Here is a 14,373-nt window from a genome sequence, read left to right on the forward strand (position 1 = left end):
GAGCCTCCTAAATTGAATTCCTCGAAATAGAAAGAGGCTTCCTTGAAGAATAGGTACCTATGTGTTGTAGCTTTACCGGGTTCTAATTGGCTAATGTTCTAAACTCTTGCGTAGAGGGTCTCGTTACCAACGCAGGACATGCCAAACTACCCAGGTACCTAGTATACATAACCTATACCAGAGTCCCTATACCTCCCCAATCTACCCAATCTACCCGAAACACTAACTACTATCTCTAGATACCAATCTCAGCTGGTTCTGGAACCACCCGTCTGGCTTGCCGATTACCATTCCCATGCCCTGCTACCTTACCATGCCGAGGTACCTACCTCATAAGGCTGAGTGCAAGATATAATTAGGCCCGTGTTTGTAAGTTGCTACGGTACGCATGCATGTATGTAAGTCATGTAAGTCAAGTTGGGTACTTATGTATGTACCTGCATCCGCGTCTAGAAAGCCATATAGACTGGATCAATATAGCCCTATGCCTATGTACAACAGCTGCACGATAATTCCGTTACCTTATCTGCCACTTATGTACCTTAGGCAATGCAGCTGCAGCCGGAACCCTTGATGTGCCGGCGTGCCATTACCACCGTATTGTACCGTATATGCCGTGCGCCCCCGCCACGCTTCTACATATCCACGGGTTCGGGTGGGATATAGTTACATATTACCTACCTACCCGCCTACCTATTCTTATCCCTACCTACCTACCTACCTACATGTATAATTGTATAATTGTATGATCCCCTTCCCCAGGCTTGCCTACCTAACCCTTTGACAAGAGGCGTGGTAGAATTGTTCGCATGCGAGCTACGATACGCTGCGCTGCTACGTTACTTTCCTTCTTTTCCCGCTTCTATTTTACGCCTACATATATGTATGATGCACCTACATACTAGAACACACCCCTCCCCCTTTCCCCCTTCCCCCCTCCAATCACCACAATCAAGTATCTCACCTCACCTCACTTCACCTCACCTCACATAAGACGTACCTAAAAATCCCAGCCCCCCCGGTTTTAACCCTCACGTTATAACTACCTATAAGGTAAGGTACTTAAAGCAGTATCATCCCTCGCGGAGAAACGCAACGTTAGGTACCTAACTTACAGTCTGCGCCTCAAATTATCCACCACCTCACCACCTCACCCGACTTAAACGGGGCCGCTGCTGGACCGACACATAGGAATCTACCTAGGTAGTTAACTTCCGTAATAAATGTGAAACGGCCCCAGCCCTATTTCCTTTCCTTCTCGGCTTTTTCTCCGAGCCGCGCCGCGCCGGCCGACTTTTCTATCTATAAGCAAGCAAGCAAGCAAGCAAGCAAGCAAGCACCTCGGACTGCGCAGAAATCTATACTATTAAATTCTATAACTAGAGTATCTATCCACCTCTTATTATAGCATACCGACATACGTGTCCGCGCATATTCTCTGAGAATCGCTCCGAATCATGTCGGGGGTTGTTTCGTGACTGACTGGCCCCCGTATTTAACCCTGTCTATTTCGACGATCAGTTATTATCTATCTATTTCACGGAACCTAAGATGGGTATGGGACTTGAACGATTGCCAACTGAGTATGCTAGGTTAGGTGGTTATTAATTACCGTGTCTATGTATATACCCATGCTCGAGATAGATGGCCGTCTCCTCCCAGATACAAAGACAAATCTATATCTAAACGCGGTGCATTTAGACCCCGATGAGAATTGTCTACCTATGCCCTAAGCTTAACGAGGTCATCTGAAGACCATTACCAACTCGTCCGGAACTTCCGGAACGTCGGGCCGCCTGCTGTTCTATGCTCTCTTTCTGAGGCTATTCTGCATGGGAGTGAAAAGCGGCATGCTTTATTTCAAATGTACGAACGAACCCTTCTAGCCCGAGCCAACAACCCAGCGTCAAGCTTTTCTATACCCCCTACTATTCCTAATATAATCATAACTTTGATCTGCCGAGTCATTCAGGTACTCGGCCCTCGAGTCCGGCAACAGTAGCAAGGTTAACTTGGCTTAGTTGCTCGTGCGCCTCGCCACTCGGTCCAACTCCGGCGAGGAGAGCTATCGACTCCACAACATCCTCTGGCTCTAGGATGTGCCACTTAGCCAATGTGACCTTTGTACTAGCACCGACGGTAACGGTGAAGACGTGGCTCCTATCAACTTGTGTGCCGCTGAGACCGTTCAAAGCCCTGAACATGTCTTCGTCGGTGAAATCGTCACCCATACACAAGACGAATTCTAACTTTCCTTCTTTGCCCTTGTCGTTTTGCTGCCCAGAGGCTATGTGTGCAATATCGGAATTATAGTCATTAACCAGGCGTTTGGCGATCTCGCCTTTGTTGATGAAAGTAGGTCGCACTTCAAGGTTAGCCTTGCCTTTCATTACATCGACTTCCCACTTCTTGACCACGGTCGACTCGAGTTCCTTGTGTAGTGCTAGAGACGAATGGACGCCCTGTTCAGGATCAGCCTGGCGATAATGCCAAGTCAACGCGCATCGTTTACGCTCGATGAATGAGCCTAGCAATGATTAGTTAGTGGGGTTTATAAAACATGGTTGTACGGAGAGAGCTTACCGGGCACGCGATCGGTGTACTTTTGGAAGACTTCGACCACGTCTGCCTGCCAGCCCATGTCCAACTTCTCTGCTAGGTTCTCCCAAGACGTGCTGCCGGGATGTCTGATAAAGCTTCCATGCTCCGCACTGAAACCTAGTTCTGGAATATGACCTAGATGCTGCTGCAGGAAATCCTGGTCTCTGCCTGAAATAATCCAGACAGCATTGCGGTGGTCTGCTGCAAGGGCCTTCAAGGTTTGGATAACGCGCGCCGAAGGAACAGCAGCCTGAGGATCCCTAACAATCGGAGTAAGCGTACCATCGTAGTCAAACATAAATAGACGCTTATTGGCCTCGCGGTACTGCTTCAACATTAATGTGCGGTCCAATAACGGCGTGACATTCTGGTTCTTAGTTGACGCCAGCGTGCCGACGAGCTTGCGTAGGAATTTCGTGATCCAAACTTGAACGTTCTGAGTCGTAACGTGGCGGTAGAGGCTCGACTGCATCGCCATGCGCTTTTCGGCGGACATGGTGAGAGCGTTGTGAATTTGGTGGGCAACATCGGTAAGGTCCCAAGGATTGATATGTATGGCGTCGCGCAGGCTACCTGCAGTACCGCTGAACTCTGATAGTATTAACGGACCATGCGTATCACGCTGGCAAACAACATATTCCAAACTGGTAGTGTTCATGCCGTCCCGGACCGACGTGATCAGGCCGATGTCTGCTGCTCTCATCAACGCGAAATATTCCTCCGGTGATAAGTACTGCGGATAATGTTGCACCGGCGAAAATCCCAGGCTTCCATACGTGCCGTTAATCCTCATGACCAGCTCGTTGACTCTACTTGCTATCTTATTCTCTGGTTCCTCTCCTCCCTCCTCAATTGTGTTTGGGGACGTAACCTGGACTAGGACCACCTTCTCTCTCCAATCAGGATAAAGTTCGAGGAATCTTTCGAATGCCATAAGCTTTTGGGCAACACCGCGGACACTATCCAGTCGATCACGTCCCACGATGATCTTTTTGTCCTTATAGAGATCCTTTAGAGCCTTGTACATATCCGAAACTTCCTTAGACCACGCCAACTGCTCTACCTTGGTTACGTCAATGCCAATTGGGAAGACACCGACTTCAACCCGGGACCCGTAAGCATCCACACCGACAGAATCCGAAGGGAAGTCAAGGATCCGGGTACAACAGCTCGCAAAGTGGCGCGAGTAGCTGTACGACTGGAAACCGACCAGGTTGGCGCCAAGCATGCCTTCGAGAACCTCCTTTCTCCGCGGCAGGCATCTCAAAAACTCGCTACTAGGGAACGGACAGTGAAGAAAGAATGAGATGTACATGTTCGGTATTCTTTGCCGCAACATGCTAGGAAGCAATAACAGATAATAGTCATGAATAACGACGATATCCCCGGGTTTATAGGCCTCAATAATCTTGTCAGCGAATTTCAAGTTAGTACGGAAGTAGTCGGCCCATTCGATACGTTCCGAGCGGCCATCATTGGGTTCGTGTTGCTTGTAGTGCAATAGGGGGTATAGCGTGTGTTCAGCATATCGCCGCCACCGTCCTTGGTTGTTTAATGTAATGCCCTCGTCGCTCGTCTCGTTGTCGTCGGCGAGCCACACGGGAATTGCTTTAATGCGCCTATCATGGGATAATTGTTGTTCCAGCTTCAATTGGCTTTCGCGTGTAATCCATAAGCCGTCAACCTCAGGGGGTGTTGGCGGCGTTTCTCCATCCAACGGTATAGGAGCCGAAAGATGGCTCAGACCCGGAATATTAGCAGTCGTATCGGGGATGGCCTCCGATACAGACGACAAGGATTCGGAAGGTGATTCAATCTCGCCCGTCCATGCAACTACAGTATGATTCCAAGGCGCTTCGTCGGACGACAGGTAGGAGAAGGAGTCGAAAAGGGCAGATTGGCCGCGACGATGATCCAGTTCCTATCTAGCGTTAGTTTCGGGGTGTGCTCATTTTTTTGTGCCAGATCAAACTAACCCATTCGCCATTCTTATGGTACTTAAGAGAGTAAGGCGTTGTAAAAGTAACCGAGATGATGTTACCGCTGAGAGCTAAGTCAGGGGCAGCAGCTCGAATTTCCGAAATAGACTCCCTTCGCCCTTTAGTCGAGATACTCATCCGTCGTAAGACTTCACGGTCTGAAGTAGCACCTTTTACTAAATTCGTCGGAGAAGATCCATCTGAATGAGGTTCTGTCGGAGGTGGTTGTGACACACCGCTGCTCTGGTTGGCAGGATCCCGTGTGAAGTAGCCTAGGCTCGCGGCCTTGACAGAGTCGGTGCTCGTTCTGGACGTATAGGTCGAAGACTGAATACCCGGGGTTACGGGAACCCTCGTAACAGAATTTCGAAGGTGAGGCGGTAGATCAGGCGATTCTTGTTGAGAACTGCCGCCGGTGACCGACTCGCGGGGGGAGAGGGACATTTGTTCGGCCTCCTTTATAATGTTGTTGGTAGCAGCGGTCTCAGTTTCTTGTGCACGTTCTGCCATGATTGTTCAGCTTAGTTTTTCTTGAGGAATTAGATGGTAGAGTGAAGTCGCGATCCCGAAGTTCTAGTAAACAAAGAGATGTAGCGGTGACGAGAGATAGGGGGGAAGCACAGGGCTATAACAACAATTGATAGATTAGAGGGGTCGTTGGTAGCGAGGGAGAATGTTGGCGGTGGCTGTTATTACTAGACGAAGGACCACACCGACGGGGCAGTCAAGGCCAAGAAGAAGGACGTAGAAAAGAGGATTAGGTAGACATTGGCAAGTTCAAATAAGAGTAAGGTAAAGTAGGGGGGAAGTATGTAGTGGAAGAACAGAATCTAGAAGGCCAGAACGGCATGGACTCATAGCGGGGCAATCATCGTCGTCGTGATAATTGGTTTATTCTAGCTTTAGGTATGATAGTGGGGCAATAGAAGCAAAGTGATGATACCTGATAAGTGATTATTGATAGGCGGGAGGTGTGGTAGATGTAACCAGGAGGTTTTGCTCCTAGGCAATGTGGGCTACCTGACCGTCCTGACGACAAGTTCTGCAGTTCTGAAGTGCGCCAAACAACGCAACCCACTACAGAGAGCAAGGCCAGCCTCGAAGTGATCTGATCTCGGTCTTTCTTCGTCCCCGGATTCAAACTTGGCGGTTCTGGGTACGGGGCTCAAAGTGGGCAGATCAAACATATAGGTGTGTATGTACAACGAAGCATGTGCTTATTATAATAAACGAACCATAAGAGACTCAATTAAACAAGGGGGATAGCCGAATAAGAGGCACGTTGCACGAGCAATTAGATGAGCTAACCTATTATAAGTTGTAAAACTCCCCAGACGAAGGTGATTGCAGATAATTGCAGATGTATAATGGATATTTCTATGTGTTCGTTCGGTAGTGGGGTAAGACTTTGTGAGCCTGTGACGCTGGCACATGCTGAAAGACAGGCTGGGAAGAATTTGTGGAAGACATCATCATGAACCAGGAAGAAATGGAAAAGCATGGAAAAGCATTGGCCAACGGGGACCCCGGACTAGCTGGCGAGCTATTGAACTCGGGATTGGTACGTACCTCAGACTAATGACGTATTAGACATGTAACACCTAAGCAAAAAATAGCCTAAATGTGACTTCAAGAAAGAAGGAAGCACCGAGGCTGGACGAGGGGTATTTATAGTTGGAAGTAATTTTATGGGGAAGAAGAACGAACACCATTAATACCAATAGCTACACCAGAAGAAGAAAAAAACATGTAATCATCGCTAATCGGTCGAACGGGTTTATCAGATAGTTACCATCTCTACTACACTACATCTATCCCATAGGTACATGTACCTTACGTCTTACATCGTATATCACGTATGTACATGTAAGGCCTGCGTAAACAGTATACAGCAGAGAATTCCTAGTGCGCAGTACTAAGCAGCAATCAATTATGTACGCTCATAATCACTATCGAATCGATCACGATTGGACCTTTTCAACCCTTACCTGTCCTAACATGCTCAAAAAGCAATCATCTCTAACGGGAAACCCGCAATCGGATATGAGTAACTTACATGTCACCAGAACACAACTTCTCCAGGTAAACATTTCCTACCGGTACCGTTCGTATACTGGTACCTCGATTGGTGCATGCAATATAATCCAAACACCCTGAAAAGAGTATGTACATACCACAGTAGAATGTCGGGTTGCGTGTTCGAGACCGGCCTATGTCTCTACTGCAGTGAAACGGCCCGTCTTTGGGCCTCTCGGGGTGTGACCGGGTTGTTAGGCAATTAACCTCACAATAATCTACCTAAGGTTAGTTGTTGTGTAAGTCAAACTGTAAGACCACGATATCGAGAACCCGATAAACTCCGCCGCAAAAGCTCTCCAGGAACAAACACACTTGACTGACGCATAAATAACAATTATGTAGCCTTGAATCAATATACATTGTATCGACTCGGCTAGATCAAACATTGAGCGATTTTGATTTGCGGGATTAGATGCTGTTATTGCTATATGAGGGCATTCACGGCCCGGTTACCCCCGCAACACTGCCGATAGTGCTTTCAATCGTGCACTCTACATTTGGCTCTAATTATCTTAGCCAATATATAACTCAATTTTTGAAATTTATTATAGAAGATTTGGTGAGGCCACGCGTTAGACTTTCGGATTGCCGACCGACATATTCATACCCCTTTACACGGGTGGTGAAGCCTGTTCTTAAGTATTCCCCTGAAAAAAAGGGGTTCGCATCAATAGTTGCTCCAGGGATTTCGTTTATAATAGCGGTCCATAGGTAATTATAGTACCGCTCCACGGGGTAGGAGCTTGGATTAGGTGTTGCTGTAATGGTATCATCGACCGAGATTTCCAACGACACTACTAACCATCACCGCTACTTCACGATCCCACCCGCCACTCTTTTCGGTATCTCCTTTCGAGGTCTTCCCCTTGGCAGCCACAACGGTGCTAGGAGGCTGACTACCTCGGATAACGCATTCTCTGATAGCTTCTCCTACGCTGTTGCGGTTCGACTTCAATGTACGAGCTGAAACGCCTCCGCGGTTTACAATCTCCTGAACCCGCGTTGCCAAGCTGCTCGCCATCGTCCGCCAAAAGTAAGATGCAAGCGAACCAGTCTCTAGATATGCCAGCAGAGGCTGTAGAAGGTTGTATTTATCTAACGTATGCTTATGCGCCGGCAAGAGTGGATGCGCAGGCGCACTTGTTGAAGCGAGGATGATCTCTAAGGCGATTATGTTTTGGCATCGCGCAGAAATTTCCGCCAAAGTCCGGTCAAGGGACGGTAGTGTCGCAAGTGACCTGGCTAGCGATGCGACGGAGCTCTGTAATGCGTTGCGCAAATATACCTCGAGGATTTGTAGGAGTAGCTGAGGAGTCCATTTATCAGGCTTCGTGCCTGTGATGGGCGATATGAGGTACAGAGAAATAACGGCTGATATCGTTCGAGCTTTGACCTCCTCGCTCTGTGCGAAAGTAGCCGTCCCCGAAGCAGATCCAATGCTGAATTCTCTTATAATCTGTTCAGAGATGCTTTTAACAGATCTTTCGATTGGGTCTACGACATTGTCCCGTAAACTCTTGATTGCGTTGACTTTATCGAGCCCGTGGCCTTCCTCCCCTGGTGCCTTCTTGTCGAGTATTTCCCGCAAGGATAAGATAGTATGTGCGCAGCGTACTAGTGCTCTATGATCCTCTTTTTTGCTACTACCAGTCGTAGTAGCAGACGCTGAACCAGATATTTCGGCATGTTGGATTTCAAGCTGCCGACCCAACTGAAGACAGCGACCAACAGACCTTCCCAGCTTCAGAGTTTCCCATAATCGGGCAGCAACTTGACGTACTTCGTCGGCTTCGGCATGCTTTTGTATAACCTCCTTTTCTAATTGCTTATAGCTCTCGTTTAAGCTCTTAACCTGATTATCGATTTCGGATATTATCTTCCCACTCGCTTCTGTCTGCTCTTTGGTATACGTTAAAAGAGGGATCGCGGATCGGGTAGTAAGAAGGTCAATATGAGAGTCGACCTCTTGGGCATCGAAAAGCACTTTAGACAACGGTGTTGAGAGGTCTAGGGGAGTATCGTTGGGGTTATTTGTAGCGAGGACAAGGCTGTTAGCAAAAGAAGAGGGGCTAAAATCCGGGTCGAGAAAGGCGTCGTAGTCGACATACGACGCATCCTCATCCTCGTTGGTTGCCATATGGGCAATTGGCGCAATTGGGACACGTCAAACGGCCCAATTGCTGCTCAATTACGAAGTTGATGTTGCGATTAATACCTACGTGTTAGCGGTGTTAGTACCCCACTAGGTAATCGATAGCCTTAACCTTGTAGGTTACGTAAGTTTTGGGAGACTTCACACAGGAAGGTCAAGCCACGGAAAAACTCCATATACAGCCACGAGAGCCACAACCATCACCCCCTTTTATCAATCACTACTAGGTTAGTGACATAATGTAATCAAGTTTTTAACCAAGAACCTACATATTCAAAAAGCCAATCCAGTATTGTGAGCATCTTCGCTATATTCAAGATAGTATTTATATCATTTAAATTAAATTCGAGGTTTGATATATCGTTTTATTAAACGTCCGACATTTCTCAAGTCAAAATCCGATTTCCAAGTCTCAGGTTCATTAAATATGTATTCGTTCATCATATCCCATTATGCGCCAACTCTCTCGCCTTATTAAATGCCGTAGCTCTTAAATGCACCGTCGTTTTTCTTCTTAGCGGCTCCGCCCGCGCCGGTGACACCGCCAACGGTGCTCCCGACAGAGTTTGTCACGCCGCCGACAGTGTTGCCAACACCTTCAGTAGTCTGGCCCACGGCGCTTCCAACTCCCTTGGTAGTCGAGTTCAGGCCCTTGCCGAGTCCTTCCGTTGTGCTGCCGACGGCACCGCCGAGACCTCCGAGTAGACCGCCTTGGCCGTTGGCCTTCTCGCCCCCAGTAAGGACGTTGTCAACTCCACCGACTAGACCGCCGAGGAGTCCACCATTCTGGTTGTTGTTGGACATTGTAGGTTGTGGGTTGTGGAGTAGCTAAGTTTTGTAGGATGTAGCTTGGTAATCAAGTGAAGCAAGCGATTGAAATTTTGGCAGTTAATAGATCGATAGAGATTCCGAATTGAACATAATAAATATTTGTTTAAACAGCTCGGAACTCGCTTCAATTTATATTATCAAGAGGGCTATTTCTATTCCTATATTCTCACGAGCCATTCTATACGATATGATGTAATGCCTCTAGTAAGAAATTTTGCTTACCATACCTTAGAAGAAACGCCACATGAACGCATACTTTATGTAGCTTGCGTCAGAGCTATGGGTTGGTGTGGGTAGAAACTTGTTCCCTTAGGCTTATCAGACCCCAGAACCAGGATCCAGAGCCATTCGTAATCTGGTAGGCTAACTTGCGGCTCGGACACTGATCTCTCAACAATGGGTTGATATGCTGATCCAGATCTGCAGGTCTCCAGTGACGCTAATAGCCTTAGCGACCGACAACCAGGGCCGGGTTACGACTGGCGTCATCCGTGGAGAGATCGTCGATGATCGATAGATCGGATAATTTTATCAAGATGAAGACGTTAATGGGTCAGCCAAGTTACTACTTGCCAAGGTTGCATTTTTTACCCAAAATCTACTATGTTTAGAATGTTTAGAAAGTAATTAAAGAGAATTTTCTTGTTTCGGATTTATCATAATCCAGCCTACTAAAACCATCTTCTGGACACTCTCAAGGCCTTTCCCCTTGGTCTTATCACTATCCTTTAAGCTCCCGTCCGAGTTATCTATAACACTTAACAAGTTAGAGATTCGGGATTACCCTATGAACTATGCGGTGGGAGGTCTCAGAACACGTCCGGTCCATATTAATTTCTTATAGAGTTTTTACTCGACAAGCTCGTTTGCAAATTTGAAGACAGGTTGTCACTACGAACGATGGGAAGCTTAAAATGAAGCAACTTGCGGCTTTAAGTTGGCCGTGTATTCTCTAGCGAGTCAAACACGAAAAGTTACTTTATATGAGCCATATCTGTTATGGTAATGAAACGTTTGAGCAAAATGGATTGCCCAAGAAACTGATCATACAACCTAGCAATGATAATAGTCACCATTAGGAATAGACAAAATGGTAGAAACTTAGCTCAATAGCACCATAACACATTAAGAGAGTACCCTAAATTCAAAACAAGGCGCATCGATCCTTCAAATACAATGCGTCTAGCGAGTACCTTGTAATTAATACTATCTGATTCTTATAACTTCCATAGCATAAGTGGATTTATATAGTATCAAATTAAGGGTTTGTATAACATACTTGTCGACATAGTATGACTATAATAGGTTTAAAGTGGACGACTGTTTAGACTTAGAGATTTACGAGTTTAATAACATGACCAACCGGTTCAATGGCTTGAAGATCTACGAGAAGCAAAAAATTGCTTAGATATAATAAATAATTTTGGCCGCAATCTTGGAAGCTCTATAAGCTTACACCTATTAGTATTAGGGTACAAGCGAGAAACGGAATTTATCTGTTTTCTTAATCCCATCTAGGACATAATAGCATGATTAAACTTGTGTATGATTTTATTTTAAATATTTGGAATATCATGAATGTTTCTTCAAGAAAGTATTAAAATACTTCTAGTAACTTAGAAGACGAAGACAAATTCCTCGTTCTGGAGGTCAGTTAGGTTTTCAAATGCTCTCTCACCAGGCCTTTCCACTCCCTCGTTAGAAGCGACAGCGACATCACCTTCCTCGGCGTTCTTAGCGTTCTTATCCACATCATCGCGAGTTTGTTGCGCCGCTGCCACTTCTGCAGAATCTAGGCTGGTATCAACAATAACAGCACTTTTGCCCATAGCTACCCGTCTCTTAGCATGACCTGCATTCAGGACCTTGAGGCATGTAGTAGTTATCCCGACCAATGCGATGATTAATTACAATATAGAGCGCTAGGTTCGAACGCAGGCCCTTGGTATAACCTGGCGCTTCTGTCTGTGAGTATAACATCGGGCCGACCACATTTCCCACAGATTGACCGATGAACAGTATGGCATTGGTACACTTCTTTTTAGTATCTCCAGCCGTGTTTTGCGATGCCCAAGAGTAAATGAGCGGGGCTTTGAAGCATTTGTTAGCACTTGAATCGGGAATATCTCACTGTGGTACTCACTAATTCCTGGATAAACAGATATAAGGTAGTACCCAGCTAAAAGGGGTGCTCGGTGAGAAACATCTCTGGGAAGCACCATAAGCATCACGCAACCGGCTATAGGGGGTAGGCAAAGCGCGGCGATAACAGGTCCCTTCATCTTGATTTTCTGGGCTACGAGAGCCCCGCCAACAGTCGCGACCAGCTGTACGAACCCAAAAGGGATGTTGAAGAGGATAGTCCCGAATGGATCGAATCCAAAAGTCTTTATGATCAGCGGTCCGAATGTTGAGATCCCACCGGACGGAATACTGATTGAGAATAACAGCGCGAACCAGAGCCACGACTTAGGGTCCAGTAGAGCCTCCTTGAGATGATCGTTTCTCCACTCGCGTGATACCACTCCCATCTGGTTCATGCGCAACCGCTCAACGGCTATCAGTTTGTCTTCGTCGCTTAGAAACTTTGCTTCTACCGGCGAGTCTGGCATAAAGGCCAACATGATAAAGCTATATGCAACGGTGATAATTCCAAAAAACAGGAATATGATCTATGCGTTATTATTAGCCTTCGTAGTAGTAAATGTGGTCACATATTAATGCTCAATTACCTGGTAGGAACGTAGTTGCGATGATATGTGGCCTAGGCCGTAGGTGATTAAACTACCGAACTTCGTCGTCTTTAGTCAACTCACCCTTTATAAGATGCTGGATCTAACTCACCATATTCGTAAATCCATTCATAGCGCTATAGGGTACAATGTTAACATATTTGATCCCATCTTGCACGTCCTCAGGGGTCGTCTTCGAAGTCGCAATACACTTATGAAATGCAGATGCATCCAATACAAGTCTGCCAAAAGCGTCTTGTACTCCCAGCGAGAATATACAACCTATCGGAAAATTTTGGAGCGTAGGTTAGGTACTTACTACCAATAACTAGTTCTTACAGTCTGCTCTCGTCTCCTCCACCACATCTGCGTAATAGCAACAAAGCTAGGCGCAACGCTCGCCTCAAACACTCCCAGGAAGAAACGCGTGGCTAGCAGGCTGTCAAAGTTATGCGCAGCTGCCATGCATGTGAGAGATATGCCCCATAGGAGCACCATAGCGCTCGTGAACTTGGCGATAGGTAAGCGCACGAGTAACCACGCCAGCGGTGGCTGCATGACAAGCTGCGCTAGGTATACAATGCTGCCCAACCAACTGTACTGGTCGCCCACAAGTCCGGTGTCCTCAATCAGCCCAAATACTGAAGCGTATGCAAGTGTCGTCTTGTCGAGGCCTTGCAGGAAGTATACTGTCAGCATGATGGGGAGTATGACGGCGTCGATGCGCCGTAGGACACGCGCCGATTCGGCAGGAGTTACAGATATTCTCTGTCCCGCAACATTTTTTGCGAGAAATGAGGCTGCGATGTCCTTGCTGCCATTGCCATCATGTTCTTCCTGATGGTGGTCTGGCAATGGAGTTGCATATTCGGTTTCTGTTGCTGATGCTTTGGTCACGCTCATCTTAACGGGTATTGCGGTATCGTAAGATGTTTTCTTCCCACCCGCAACTTGACGATGGCTTGTGATATAAGCGAAGCATATGATGTAAATGTGTGTTACCGAGAGCCAGGTCCGGCAATGAGGAGTAAGTGGGAAGGACCAGGATGCTCACTCATTCTATACCAGAATGGTGGTTTCTACTCCGCACGCCGTCGCGTGTTTGTCAAGGATTAAAGGTCACACGCAGAACTTATCTCCCTGCGGTAGACACAGATCGGTCTGGACCAATTGCCATGCTTGTGATCATGACCGCCGGTTTCACGCCCGGTATACTCGGTCTTGGACGGTAAATAGTTGAGCATCATTGACCCGATAACCGAAGCATGAACTTCGCCGGCGGAGACATTCCTCTAGATGCGGAGATGCTTGAGCTTGATTTTTTTGATAAGAATTTAAAAAAGAAAGAAAAGAAAAGAAAATTCTGGTTTTGTTTAAGAGGAAGTACGAAGTAGATAGGGGTTTATTAACTTATTCGTATACATGATACTATCGTGGCCTAAGCCTTTCGCGACGATACCATAGTAGAAATCAATAGTAGAGCTTAATAAGTTTCATCGGAAATTCTATTGGAAATGCCAAGCATATGGAGGATGTTATTCCTCGTATCAACGGTAGCATACAGTTTAGTAACTATGACGTATGCCCATAATGAGATACGAGGTTAACTCGGAATAAGGAAACCTTGAAATATTAGGTAGCCTCAGGGGAATGGTTTTTGAATTATGGGGTTGTTGGTATCATAGGGCCATTGAAAGGCCTATGGTCTGTCTTATGACTTTGAAGACCAAGGAGAAAATGGAGCTATCATAAGGTATTAGCCTAAGAATGTCTTGTAATTTGTTTTTCAATTCGACGTCTCGCATCCGGAATAGGAGACCACGGTGATAAATATTACCTTTTACGCGGCTGAGGATAGCGTAAATAGTCATCGTTATTGTTCATCTAAGCCAGAATATATGCATGTGCTTAAAGAAAACAGCCACATTTACATATTAGATCAATGTGTGTGTTGGCTACGGTGTATGGATACGACTATGTGATAAAATAACATGATGAA

At 46.4% G+C, this 14,373-nt stretch overlaps 4 protein-coding genes across 4 annotated transcripts; all 4 read right to left on the bottom strand.

Moving 5' to 3' along the window:
• Positions 1-1,964: 1,964 nt before the first annotated feature.
• Positions 1,965-5,090, bottom strand: F4817DRAFT_320949 (glycosyltransferase family 20 protein; the record flags this gene model as incomplete). Its single annotated transcript, XM_049301235.1, has 3 exons — positions 1,965-2,527; positions 2,584-4,522; positions 4,578-5,090. 3 exons carry the CDS (start codon positions 5,088-5,090, stop codon positions 1,965-1,967), a joined length of 3,015 nt encoding a protein of 1,004 aa, XP_049154032.1.
• Positions 5,091-7,401: 2,311 nt separating this feature from the next.
• F4817DRAFT_306606 (oligomeric Golgi complex subunit 5) lies at positions 7,402-8,879 on the bottom strand. Its single transcript, XM_049299857.1, has one exon. It carries the CDS (start codon positions 8,794-8,796, stop codon positions 7,429-7,431), a length of 1,368 nt encoding a protein of 455 aa, XP_049154033.1. The 5' UTR covers positions 8,797-8,879; the 3' UTR covers positions 7,402-7,428.
• Positions 8,880-9,057: 178 nt separating this feature from the next.
• Positions 9,058-9,754, bottom strand: F4817DRAFT_353349 (uncharacterized protein). Its single transcript, XM_049305355.1, has one exon. The coding sequence runs from the start codon at positions 9,613-9,615 to the stop codon at positions 9,286-9,288; it is 330 nt and encodes a 109-aa protein (XP_049154034.1). The 5' UTR covers positions 9,616-9,754; the 3' UTR covers positions 9,058-9,285.
• Positions 9,755-11,258: 1,504 nt separating this feature from the next.
• Positions 11,259-13,959, bottom strand: F4817DRAFT_369580 (MFS general substrate transporter; the record flags this gene model as incomplete). Its single annotated transcript, XM_049307367.1, has 6 exons — positions 12,714-13,959; positions 12,487-12,585; positions 12,375-12,434; positions 11,786-12,314; positions 11,554-11,732; positions 11,259-11,507 (listed from the first exon to the last, which is right to left on the bottom strand). Exons 1-6 carry the CDS (start codon positions 13,275-13,277, stop codon positions 11,259-11,261), a joined length of 1,680 nt encoding a protein of 559 aa, XP_049154035.1. The 5' UTR covers positions 13,278-13,959.
• Between the last annotated feature and the right edge of the window lie 414 nt (positions 13,960-14,373).

This window comes from Daldinia loculata (genome assembly GCF_022478755.1).
Source record: "Daldinia loculata strain CBS 113971 unplaced genomic scaffold F4817scaffold_93, whole genome shotgun sequence".
Classification (NCBI taxonomy): Eukaryota; Fungi; Ascomycota; class Sordariomycetes; order Xylariales; family Hypoxylaceae; genus Daldinia; species Daldinia loculata.